This window comes from Cryptomeria japonica, chromosome 6, assembly GCF_030272615.1.
Source record: "Cryptomeria japonica chromosome 6, Sugi_1.0, whole genome shotgun sequence".
NCBI classification, from domain to species: Eukaryota; Viridiplantae; Streptophyta; class Pinopsida; order Cupressales; family Cupressaceae; genus Cryptomeria; species Cryptomeria japonica.
The window spans coordinates 508,998,454-509,011,607 of NC_081410.1; the positions used below are offsets into that span (position 1 = coordinate 508,998,454).

At 32.9% G+C, this 13,154-nt stretch overlaps 1 protein-coding gene across 1 annotated transcript; it reads right to left on the reverse strand.

Annotated features, from left to right (window-relative positions):
- Positions 1-2,280: 2,280 nt before the first annotated feature.
- LOC131052816 (uncharacterized) lies at positions 2,281-4,146 on the reverse strand. Its single transcript, XM_057987441.1, has 2 exons — positions 3,967-4,146; positions 2,281-2,919 (listed from the first exon to the last, which is right to left on the reverse strand). The coding sequence occupies exons 1-2, from the start codon at positions 4,144-4,146 to the stop codon at positions 2,281-2,283; spliced, it is 819 nt and encodes a 272-aa protein (XP_057843424.1).
- Positions 4,147-13,154: the final 9,008 nt, after the last annotated feature.

The window sequence follows — 13,154 nt, forward strand, 5'->3', positions numbered from 1 at the left end:
AGTATTATTCTATGTCTTGTATGAGTGAATACTTTTTTCTTTCCAAAATAAACGGTTTCAGTCTAAAATAGAATATTCACATTTATCTTCAAGACCCAACTACACTGATAGGGATGTTACACTAGTCGATTCTAGGAAACAAAACAATCAAAAGGCTTGCTAAGTCATACATTTTCAATGGACACTAGCATGTCACACAAACATTTGTGCTAAATATTCATGTCTAGCAAGAAGGAACTGTACAAAAAACTACCATGATCTTCTAAAAATGATCTTTTCAGTGCCCAAGCATTGTGCTACTTCAAAACATTAGGATAAACCTATATGCAAGAGATTGGGATAGGTTCAAGTTTAACAAAGATGGTATGTGTGTGTGTGTGTGTGTGTGTGTGTGTGTGTGTGTGAGAGAGAGAGAGAGAGAGAGAGAGAGAGAGAGAGAGAGAGAGAGAGAGAGAGAGAGAGAGAGAGAGAGAGAGAGAGAGAGAGAGAGAGAGAGAGAGAGAGAGAGAGAGTTTCTATGTATTGTATGAGTGAATCCTTTAATCTTTTCAATATATAGGGTTTTAGTTTGAAATAGATAGATCGCATTTGTCTTCAAGACCCAACATCACTAACAAGGATGTTACCCTATTGGATTCTAGGAAGCATAAAAATCAAAAGGATTATTGAGTTATGCATTCTCTTGGGACTCTAGCATGTCAAACAAATATCTATGCTTAATATTTCATGTCTAGTAAAATCAGACCCAAAAACCATGGAACATTACAAAATTACTAAAATAAAGGCATTTTAATAAGATCATAACATAATAACTAAAATGACTTTTCTAAGGTTGAAGGGAGGCTTGTGTTGTGTGAAATTCAAAGGGTATGAAATTTATGACACTGCACACACATAAAAGGCAACAAAAGGAAAATGTCAATATAAGCTCCAAAATTATTCAATCTTAAACTTTAATTTAATTATAAGCTAAATCTTAAAATAGTAGATCATCCATACATGCATGTTTTTCAATGTTTTAAAGAGATTTGGAGGATTTAATAAGTTGAATGAAATAATATAAATTTAAGGTGTGCAAGCTATATATTTATCAACATGTTAATTTTACATGGTTTTTTGTTCTATAATATTGAAGTATGTGTGAGATATTTATTTGCGTGTGTCTCTACATTTGGTTCCAATTATAGAGAGAAACATGAATATGTAGACCACAATAGATTTGAAAACCTTTCTTGAATAGATTATGAATTATATTTAGTATTGTGAACTTTATATCATGTTTAGTTTTTATTTTCTTATCTAGTTAGAGTATGTGAGACAACTAGGTGCCCCCAAAATCAATGATGACAAATTCAAATTTTAAATAGATTAACAATTGTGATTTAACTTTGAGTTATGAAATAGGTTACTAATGTTTCAAACATTTCATGTAAAAAATAATAATATTATTTGTATGTACAATTTAATGCTTTTTATGACACAGTCAAATAAGAAAGCCTTCACTTTCAATTTTTTCTAGTATACATGAAATGAATATATCAATACACTTTGAGCAATTATCAATGAATTCTTTAGACTCTTCTTGGACTAGTGTATATGGTTAGTTTATCCAACAAGAGATTCCTAATTTATTATCAAGAGAGTCTATCTTGTTTAACAACATAAAATTTTGACATAAATTATGTGCAAACTTTTACTTTTTTATTTCAAATCATACCATTAATATGGACAATGCAAATCAATTAAACCATTTGATAGTAAAATAATCCATAATAATTTTATACTTCATACATATAATTATTTAATTTTTCATGATGAAAAACTACATATCAACAAGTTTGATATTTATAAATAGTCATAAATTAATTGATAAAAAAATAAAATATTTGCACATAATCTTAGTTTACATAAAATTGTGAAATGTTAAATAATTTATAATAATTCTTGATATTCACCTATCTAAAAAATCAATAGAGAAAATTTCAGGAGGTTTGTCTCCAATCATTTATAATGTTACTTTAGTTTAGTTTCTGCTAATTAAACACAATATAATTTAATCTTATCAGCATATATTTTGTAGTCTATGCAAGAAGATGTAAAATATGCTTAAGCGAAACGTACAGTCTATCTGTGTATATATAAACTGTGTTATTCCTACGTAATATATATTGTTCATTTTACTGGTGGACTACATAATAGAAACATGTTAAAGAGTTTTTAACAATGTTCCTGATTATTTACTATAGAAAACCTTATCTACCAATTGCCATCTTTATAAATTCATGGTTCTGCATCATTTTCTTTCCGCAGATAGTGGAGGCGACTGGAAACTGCGCGCAAATCTTCCTCTTCCTCTTGCTTCTGGAGAATGCTACGAACTAGTCCCAAATCTTTCTCTTCCTCTTCCTGGTGGGAATTGTTGTAAATTGCGTTGAAATCGTTGCTGGGTGTGTCAAAGGAATGTAGAAATGATAACAGGACGCAAGTCGAAACGAACATTGGAATAGGTCCAAAATTCCATAGAAATAGAGGCAACGAGAAGTAAAATGCCCTCAATCCCAGTGACCAAAAGTAAGCCCCTCTGTTGATTGCCCTACAAACATACTCTCTGTGATCACTCTCGAGCTCGGGGGCCAAAGGAGGCGTGTTTATGAGGAAGCCAACATGACTGTAATACCTTACGCATTGCGCATTGCAAATGAATGCTACCAGAAAGCATAGCAACACCACCATGCACTTGACAGAAGAAGCGACAGATCCTTTCATTCCATACATAGTCCAATCACCAGGACTGCTACCCGCACCCATTAATATACCTAGCACAGAGCAGAGCGTTATGGCGGTTACTGCCAAAAGTGTCGACGCCATTATGCTGTTCCGTAGAGTTTGGACTGCTAGGACTCCGTTCTTCATCCCCTCCTACAAAATCAGGCGCCCAGGAGTATATGTGCATAAGAAGTCAAAAGCACAGCAGTGTTATGATATTTATTAATTCCAAGTTTATATCACAATTTTTGCAATGTTATGGTGCTCTATACTGGTCCAAGAAATTAGCAACTTGTTTATGAATATGTAGCTTGCTGTTGCTTATAAATTGCATATGTAAGAATTTAATTTTATTCATTATAAATTGCATATGTAAGAGTTTAATTTTATTCATATATAGTATGCTGTTCTCTATAGAACATAGATTTTCAACAAAATTTTGTAGGATAGATTTAAAATTATTATGATAACTGAAGTTGAAAAAAAGATTTGGGTTTCGTGTATTATTTTTCTTAAAAACCTACAAATTACCCTTTTTGGGGAAAGAAAGTTCCTCATTTCTGCGAACCTACCGAAACAAAACCACAAAAGGAGCGGAAGGTGTAGGCATCAAAATGGTGAAAACTAGATTAGCAAAACTACCAGCCCTAGACCTACCCAACAAGGAAGAAATCCAATGGATAGCACTAGCAAAAGAGTTGCCATGCGATGAAGGCGAGCACCAGAGGTAAGGGACACAATGAAAACAGGAGACAAGGAAGCCGGGGCCACCGGAACTCTCCCATCGCTCTGGATTCAACCTCAGAGCGCAAAAGGGTCAAGGAATAACCTAAAACAGGCTCTAAAACATAGCGAGTATTCCAAACACCCAAATCAGCACGCTGAATAATAGGGGTGGGAGACAAGTTGAGCATTAATGCACCCGCGGATGAACCATCAACAACAAGCAAGCCATTGCGGGAATAGGAGCAGGAGGAACTAGAGGGAGCAGAAGATGTCTTGAACTTCTCTAACAAACATTCTTGTGATTTCCTCTAGTACGGTTTAATACAAGTAAATTAAGAATTCCAAAATTCTATTGAAGAAAGGTATATCTAATTTTATCGACTAAGCATTTAACTGTGTAACAAAATAGATACAAAAGTCCTTCCTACTCGACAAAGATCTCACAGAAAGTGTGTTGGGAAAGTGAACATTTACCTTCATAATAGCATGCACCCATGCCCGCCTATTGATTGCGTTGACACCTATGAAGGTCGTGTTGGGCGTATTGAGAATCCTGTACAGCAGTCTGCAATGGTAGGCTACCAACATTAGTACCCCAACTGGGACGAGTATTATATCCAAATGACCCTTCACCCAGTCCCGTGTTTGTCCCATTAAACCTTCTTCAGATTGAATTTATCAACTACAATACTTAGCCTAACTAGAAGGCACAAAGAACTATGTAATTAACAGAAGTAGACACACTGAAGAGCTTCAAACATCCGGCGCCTGATCGTCTATTTAAAGCTCCATTTATACAGAGTGGGAACAGAATGATACCGGTCGACATAAAACAAATAATGGAGGTAATGACTAGTAACGCACTCCTCAAACTACACCACCATAAGCTGATTGCAAAAGTAACTAAATGATTTTTAAACTATGCTATGTTTCAGTCCAGAACCAGACAAACGCACATTCATACTCATTTCAAAGGAAACCGTAGTAGAAATATTAAAATGGATGACTCATAGATGCCATTGACGATACTCTTGAGTGTATAAATCGTGTGAACATAAAACATACACTACAAGCAGTAGCTGACTTTTTAAAATCAATTCAAATAAATCTGAGTATATATTATCATCACCGAAAAAGACTCAGCCTAGATAACCTAAACGACATGGATTTATATTAGTTAAAGACCATGCGGGCTTATATTTTATACGAGATTTATATTAGGATTGGCGTTTTCAATCCATGTCAATGATATGAGCAAAAGGTCAACAATCTACAAATAAGATTTAACAGGTAAAATTAAAGACAACCTAACCCACATGCACTTAACTTTATTTATAGCCATTCAAATTGAGATTTATATTAATATTGGCATTTTCAATCTATGTCAATGATATGAGCAAAATTTCAGTTATTCATTTAATCTAAATTAATGAATGGACTTAATTTATATTTTATATATGTTTTAAATTATTTTTTCACATTAAATTTTTTAAATAAGTTTTAACTAATTTTATTTTATTTTTTATTTTTAAATTATATTACTTTAATATTTATGAATAAATATTTTAAATATTTTATTTTAATATCAATATTTATTTGATTAAAATAGAAATTTCACAAACTTATATTTTAATGTAACATATTTATATTGACACACATATTAAATTTCTTTATTGAAATAAAGGCATTTGAATAATTCAATACAATCTTTAAAAAAAATTATAATTTTTTGTTTCTAATGACTTCAATACAAGCCATTATCTTTCCCACATGGACCAACGTTTATTATAAAATTTAAAAAAAAACATTATTACTATTTTTAAAACCTAACAGTAAATATTATATTTTACAAAATAGCATTTCTAGATTACTTCATTTGATCCTCAAAACTAAAAATAGAGTAAAGTAACATAGAGGTTCAATCGAACACCCTTTTGATCAAACATATAGACTTAAATAATAATTATTTATGAAATTATAATTTTAAATAAAAATTATAATACCCCATAAATGAGATTTACTATTATGTCTTCACTATTTACAAAACTTTTAAGAGACTGCATAGTTATATAAATTGTAATAATATTAAAGAAGATTCTATATAGGTGAAGAGAAATAAAAGTACTATCCTATTAAATAATTTGTGCTAATCCAAGAACAAGTAATTAATTATCAAATAGAATTACATAATGAGGTTAGTCAAATATGTGAAAGAAAATTATAAAATTAGAAGGGAAAGTTAAATATTATGTAACTCTAATAGTAGGGTGAGATCATTTTGATTAGATAAGAAGGGATTTTGAAAGGGCCCTGTTGGAAATTTTCATGCCAACCCTTGCGGAGATTGGTTTTGGGATTACTGTGTGACTAACACGTAGTGTTAGTTAGTGCGGATAACACATCATGTTATCGTACTCAGTAGAGTTAGTTGATTATTCAATCTTTTTAGCAAAAGTGCACAACACGAAGGTCATGCAAAGTCATATAACATGATGGTTATATGATGTGTCAATAACATGAGGGTTATTGACCTATGTCTTATAGTAACTCCAACATCTTGTATGAATAGCATGTCATGTTATTCACCATCCTATTATTGACATCGCATGTTATTCAATAGCCAGATTCAGCACAACCAACTAAGTGTTTGGTAGGCTCAGGTTCCATACCATGTGGGATGGTGGGAAGACAAGGAAGTCAGTTCCTTTCTTCCCCGGCATGGTCATAGGTTACAACATATAATGCTATAGGACAAGAGAAAATGAGATGTGGGCAATCATCATGCTATCCCACAAGGCAGAAAGGTCATTAAAAGGGCCCTTGTAGGATAAAGACATTACAATGTGGACATTATTCCCACCATCTCGCAAGGTGAAAGCAAGGTGGCCTTTTCAGCCAAGTTTCTAAAGGGGAATCAAGGTGTTTTTTGGTCTTAGTGAAGCCCCCTCTCTTAACAAAATGCCTCTCTTTGGCAAGCCTTGTGCCTACTCACAACAAACTCCTTTTTTCGGCAAGAGGTCATGATGTCTTAATGATTTAGCCCTTTTGGTCAGATTTACCAAGGGCGATGGAGGAAAAAATTGTCTGACCTAAGGGCCATGTCTTCAGAAAAAGCCAAGAAGGCTTGGCAGTTAAATAGCGAGGTAGATGCATGGGACCAGGGCACCACAACAAATGTAGGTGGTCATAGATTTTCACTTGGATGTCTCGATCAACGACTATGATTTAAACTCTTTTTGATCCCTTTGGGGAGCCTTTGACACCATCTAGCATGTCCATATTTGTGCGAGATGGTAGCTCCAACGGTTGAAATTCAAACTCCCAAGCAGGTAGAAATTTAAATGCTTTGAAGGTGTGAGGACGCATAACATGAAGGTTAGTAGTTGAGGCGCGATTCTTGATCATATCTCACTCCAACTACCAAAACTTTTTCCATTACTCCATACGTGACTCTACAAGCTTTTCCAGATGCCACCATGCTCGTTCATTGCTGGATAAAGACTTTTACTCTTTAGATGTACTTAGGCCCATTCTGCGTAGAGATTTTCTCCTTCTTCACAAAGATTTTATTTTTGCCCCGTACTATAGAGGATGTTCTCAGAGCCAGATTTAGATGCCATCAAATCAGTCGATCTAATCATCCTCCCCTCTTAGATATTTTATAACCTGACATCCCGATGAGGTTAGGGTTTTCTGACCACAATCAATTTTGAGTTATGCCTGAGCTATAAAGGCAAATTTTGTAGCATTTTAGAGGGATCTTCTTTTTTTCATTTGCAGAGTTCTTCATGTCTCTGCACCTATAAAATTTTCCCTTTGCCTTTCATTAATAAAATTAGCTAACTTGCCTACTTTAAGTTCTTTCAACTTGTGTAATGTTTTACCCTTTTATCTTAATGCATTTTAGCTAGTTTCCCGAGCATATGTGACTGTGTTAACTCCTCTTAGAGATTCATCTATGAGCTAAGTCCAACACCTTTTGATTTTATTAATAATCATAACCTTCATTCGTTCTTGTGGAAGATAATTAGGATACAAATTTGTGCATAATCTTAATTGATTTTCATTAATGCCTTGTGTAGTTACAAGCGCGAAGATCACATTTCAGTCTAGGTAAAAACCCCCTTTCCTTTCTTTTAACAACCCTTTCCTCTTTCTCCCTTTTCCTTATCAGATCAGTAGATTATACTTTCATATTTTGGGTTGGTCCAACACTTTGCATAAGATTGAAAGGAATTCGGCCTTCTCTAGAGATTCAACACTTGGTGTATCAACTTGCATCACATTAGTTATAGGAGGATAGTTAGCAAAAAAATTATTAGGGTCTTCTTCATATATTTCTTGAATGCTTCCAGATTTCCTTGTGTTTTCACCATCACTTTCACTTGATTCTTCAACTTGTGTTTTTTATTCTCCTATAGAAGATGGCACACTTTCATTTGAATTCTTAGTATGAGTGGATTTATTTTCTTCAATCAAAACTAGAAAATAATATAATGTAGGAGAATGATTTCTTTCAATATCCTCATCAAACCATACATTCCTTTTGATATAAATTTCATTTGTTTTAGGATTGAATAACCTATATCCTTTTGAATCCTCACTATATCCTACCATTATGAACTTCTCACTTTTCCTTTCAAGTTTGTTCCTTCTTTCATTAGGAATGTGGGCATATGCATTACAACCAAAAACTCTAAAATGAGACAGTTTAGGCTTTCTTCCACTCCATGACTCTTCTGGAGTTTGTTCAACACTACCTTACTAGGCATTCTATTCAAGATATCTATAGCAGTACGAACTACTTCAGCCCAAAATTTAGCTTCTATATTTCTAGAGTGCAACATACATCTAGCCATTTCTATTATAGTTCTATTTTTTCTTTCAGCAACCCCATTTTGTAGGGGTGAATAAAAAATAGCTAATTCTTTCTTTATTCCACACTCTTTACAATATTCTAAGAAGGATTTATTCATATATTCACTCCCTCTATCTATTCTTGTTATCTTTAGATATTTTCCACTTTGGTTTTCAGCCAAAGCTTTAAACTCTTTAAACTTATGAAATAATTCATCCTTCTTTTGTAGAAAATATACCCAAATTTTTCTACTATAATCATCTATAAAAGTGAGAACATACCTTGATCCTCCAAGTGAAGGTATTCTAAAAGGACCCATTACATCCCTATAAACCAAATGTAAAGGAGTTTTTGCCCTCCATGATTTTCCTTGTGGGAAACTTTCTATATGCTACTTTCCCATTTTGCATCCTTCACATACCTTATGCCTTGGTGCGATCTTTGAAAGCCCATGTACTATATGTTTCACCATAAGCTTTAGGCTTTGCTAGTTGACATGTCTCAATCGCTCATGCCATAACTTCCTCATACCATCATATTGGGAGATAGCACACACATTCTTATCTCCATTGTTAGAAGTAAATTCCTAAAACTTATGTAATCCATTCTCCATTTTACCAGTTGCAGTCATTCTATAATTATCATTCACATCTTTGATTAAACATTTATCATTGTAGAACTCCATTTTATACCCTTGATTTGCAATTTGAGAAACAGAAAGAAGATTTGTTTTCAATTCAAGAACAAGCTTCACATTTTTAAATACACCATTATCAACATTGACATTTCCAGTACCTTTGACTTCCAAAGCACTATTATTTCCCAAATATTTTTTTTTCTATACTACTTTCACCTATTAGTGCAAATTGTTCCATATTATGAGACATGTGTTGTGGAGCACTAGAATCAATAACCCAATCATCCTTAAAAGAATTGTTTCCTTTAAGTACAACACAAAAAGTATTTCTTTTAGAATCAACAAATTTAGTAGACTTACTTGTCTTCTTCTCTATATCTCTATTACTTTTGAAACATTCATTTACTTTGTGACCCATCTTTCCACAATAATTACATTTCTATTTACTTCTATTATAATTTGTAGATGACATACTTTTATTTTCATTCTTCCAATTCCTTTCTTTGGATTGATTATCTTGTGACTTTTTATAAAAAATGTTTTCCTTTCATTATGAATGCTTGAGATTCATCACTAAATGTTTCTCTTTCCTTAATTTGACGCTTTTTTTCTTGCACTAACTTAGCACATAACTTTTTCAGATTTAATACTTTTTAATTTATCTGCAGTACCTAATCCTCTTATAAATGATTGATAAGATCCTGTAAGACTTTGTAATATTATTTGCACAAAATCTTTATCATCTATATCCTTTCCAAGAGAGGCTAGCTCATTTTTCTTTTCCTTTAATTTACTTAAATGTGGAACTAACTCCTGTGAGCTTGATAATTTCATGTTGTATAATTATGTGGTGAGAGGTAAAATCCATACATCTCCTAAATTTTGATATAGATTTTTTAAAATATCTCATACTTTAAATCAACTCCTTTCATTGCAAACTTCTGGAAAAAATTCCTCTGAAAGTGTAAGCTTGATTAGTGCTACTGCCTTTTTATCCCTTTTATCCCAACTTTCTTGATCTTTTCCAGGATTTGTTGGTCTTTCTTCACTGCCAATAACAATCTCATAACAATTTTCAAGAGTTAGAGTAATTTCAATATGAGATATCCAGTCATAATAATTTTTTCTATTCAATTTAATTGTAGGAAAAGAGATACCAAGAGAATCCACTGTTAAATTCCCTCCTTTTTGGATGAGAACAAAACCCACTTATAAAATCCTTAATACCCAGATTAAAAAAAACTAAAATTTTCTCAGCAATTTCTTGTGTTTGTATTATTCCCTTTTTGATGCAGTATCATTCACTTGCTTCTAGAAAATACCAATGTTCCTCACAACCAAATTGAAACCCGCAAACTTAGAAATTCACACTAGAAAATATCTATGTCACGACCCAAGTTTTAAATTTTCTCTGATACCATATTAACAAACAAGAAGTTACAGTAAAAAAAAGAGCTAGAAAAAAACACTTCCACAGAAAAGAAGGGCAGCACAACACAATTTTCAAATTAAATTCATATATTACACAACAATGTGTTGTTACAATTTTTTTTAGACTACAAATGTCTAGGGGAGGGTGTAGTTTATAGACAGTATTATGAGCTCTAGAAGTTTCTAATGTTTTCTTAAAGTCTATGGTGGAAGAGAAATCTAGAAAGAGAGAAAAATCTAGAAGCAGAGGACACTTGTGGTGTTTGGAGAGTTCTGGAAAAGACTATAATAAATGATCACCAACCCAGCACTATAGTTTGTATTAAAATAAACAATATTCTAACAATTACAATAAAATAATAGTAAAAGTGATTTTAGAAAAAGAAGAAATAAGCTAAACAGCTACAAAAATCTATCGCCGAACAACAACATACAATATAATACTAGTTATGCAGTGATTACAATAAAATAATAGAAAAAAGAATTGTAGAAAAAGAAGAGATAAACTAAAGAATTGTGAAAATCTATCACTAAACAACAACATATAAATAGTACTAGTTGAACTAGCTAATATAACCACCCAAATATCTAAAACTAAGAGATATAATGAACAATAGATTATACATCAGTTGATCCTAAATAAATGGGAATAGTGTGTTGCATAGCTAAGAACACAGTTTTCTTAATATAGAGTATGTTTTTATCCATAGATCGTAAATTTTCAACATAATTTTCCAAGGTAAAATATAAAACTGGAAATTCTTATGATGAGTGAAAATAAAATGAAAGATTTGGGTCCTGTAATATTTTCTTTTAATTATAGTTAGTCTCTTGTTTTAAGGGTTATTTTTAAAGTAATCTAATAATTTTTTCTTAAGTCTATGTTTAAAATTTTATTTATAGTATAGTTGGTTTTCAATATATTTTCTAGAGAATAATAATTGTTATTTTTTAAGGTGTGATTTATTATTTTAATCATCTAGTTTTAATATATATCAAATTTAATATGCATTAGTCGATTGATTGGTTACATATGAAACACTTTCTATTAAAGTATTTCTATTTCTTAGGTCTACAAACTTTATAAATTATTTTTTCTAGTCCTATGTTTGATTTAATAAATTGGAAAAGGGTCCTTGTCCGATACAAAGTAGATTTGGAAAAAGAAGCATGGTCTTAGTCTGATATGTAGTTATTGACAATCATAGTTGGTACAGTGTACAATAGTCACAATGCACAAAAAATCCAAACAAAACAGAGATCTAAAGCAAAGTTGCTGACTAGAAATAGCCAACAAATGACACAACTAAACAAGTGTCAGAGAAGAACACACCCTTAATCTGAGTGTTGGAATATGAGATATGCTTTGTAAGACCTTTCTTTAGATTTTGGAGAATAGTCTAAGAAAACTTCTGATCCCCACCACTAGATAACAAAGAGGGCACACGAGAAAATGTTTCCTTGAATTCAGAGAGATAAACCATAGGGAGGACTATAGAGGAGTGATCATACGAGTCACAAAACGGACGGCTTAATCACACACACTAAGCTTTGACTTCTAATTCTAAAAGTATTAAACACTCAAAGTTGACTGACATTCTGTAGACTTAATGTGTTGCTTAGTGTGTGTGATTTAAGACTGACCATCACAAAGAGCTCACTTATAATTTCCCAAGAATAAATGGTGGAATAAAAACAATCTCAAGAATGGGTGGATCATGATCCACTAACGCATCAAAAATAGGAGGGATAGACTCCAAATTAGAGTCTACCTTAGAATCCATCAGTGTAGAGAAGATCACGATTAGCATTCTTCCATTAGAAGGAACATAAAAGCTTAATGTGAGGACAAAATGATGTCAAATGCTCAGTGACAAAACATTACCGACACCGAAAATGGATACCTTCACAATCCATAGGTTGGTTCCACAAGCTGTCCCCAATCTATAAAACTACCTCAACTGGAACAAAAGACAAGTTCAACTCCACGAAGATGTGAGTGTAAGTATTATTCCACCATAATAAAACGACCCAATGAATTTTCAATGCTTGTATAACAAGAGTTACACCAAAAATGAAGCAGGAGATTTTGGAGACGAATTCCAACTAAAAGTCTATGAAAGGACTCGATGAGAGCATTAAACATGGCCACCCATGCCTTGAGGAGAAGAGCATGCTTACATAAAAATTAAGAGAGTTCAGTGAAGGATCATGATCAACTATTGGGTCAAAAACAACAACAAAGAACCCCAGGGATAAATCTCTATAGACCTAAAGGATCCCCCAAAACTCCACCAGCAGAGGCAAGGGACACGGGGCAAATAGGGTACAAAGAAGGCTAGGGTACCGAAATCCTCCAATCGCTCTGGAGACCAACCACAGCAACCTCAGAGAGCGCAGGAGGCAATTAATTTTTTAATTTTTTTCGCATATAATGTATTAATATATATCACAAATATGCCTTACCAGAGTTTTTTAATTTTTTTCAAAAGCCCATAACCAAACATTTCAAATTGACAAGTAGCGAAAGAAGTGCAAACCTCCTCCTACTCAACAATAATCTAACTGCAATTGTATTGGAAATGCGAAGATTTAACTTCATAATAGCATTCACCCATGCCCGCCTATTAATTGCGTTGACACCGATGAACGTGGTGTACTTGGGAGTTTAGAGAGTCCTGTACAGCAGTCTGCAATGGTAGACTACCAACATTAGCACCCCCACTGGGGCGAGTA

Bases quoted from the DNA above. Each gene is read 5' to 3' on its own strand.
- LOC131052816 (XM_057987441.1), bottom strand. From the start codon at position 4,146: ATGGGACAAACACGGGACTGGGTGAAGGGTCATTTGGATATAATACTC. The intron at 2,920-3,966 runs GTAAATGTTCAC...CTGATTTTGTAG, and splicing joins GGGTGCATGCTATTATGAAG to GAGGGGATGAAGAACGGAGT.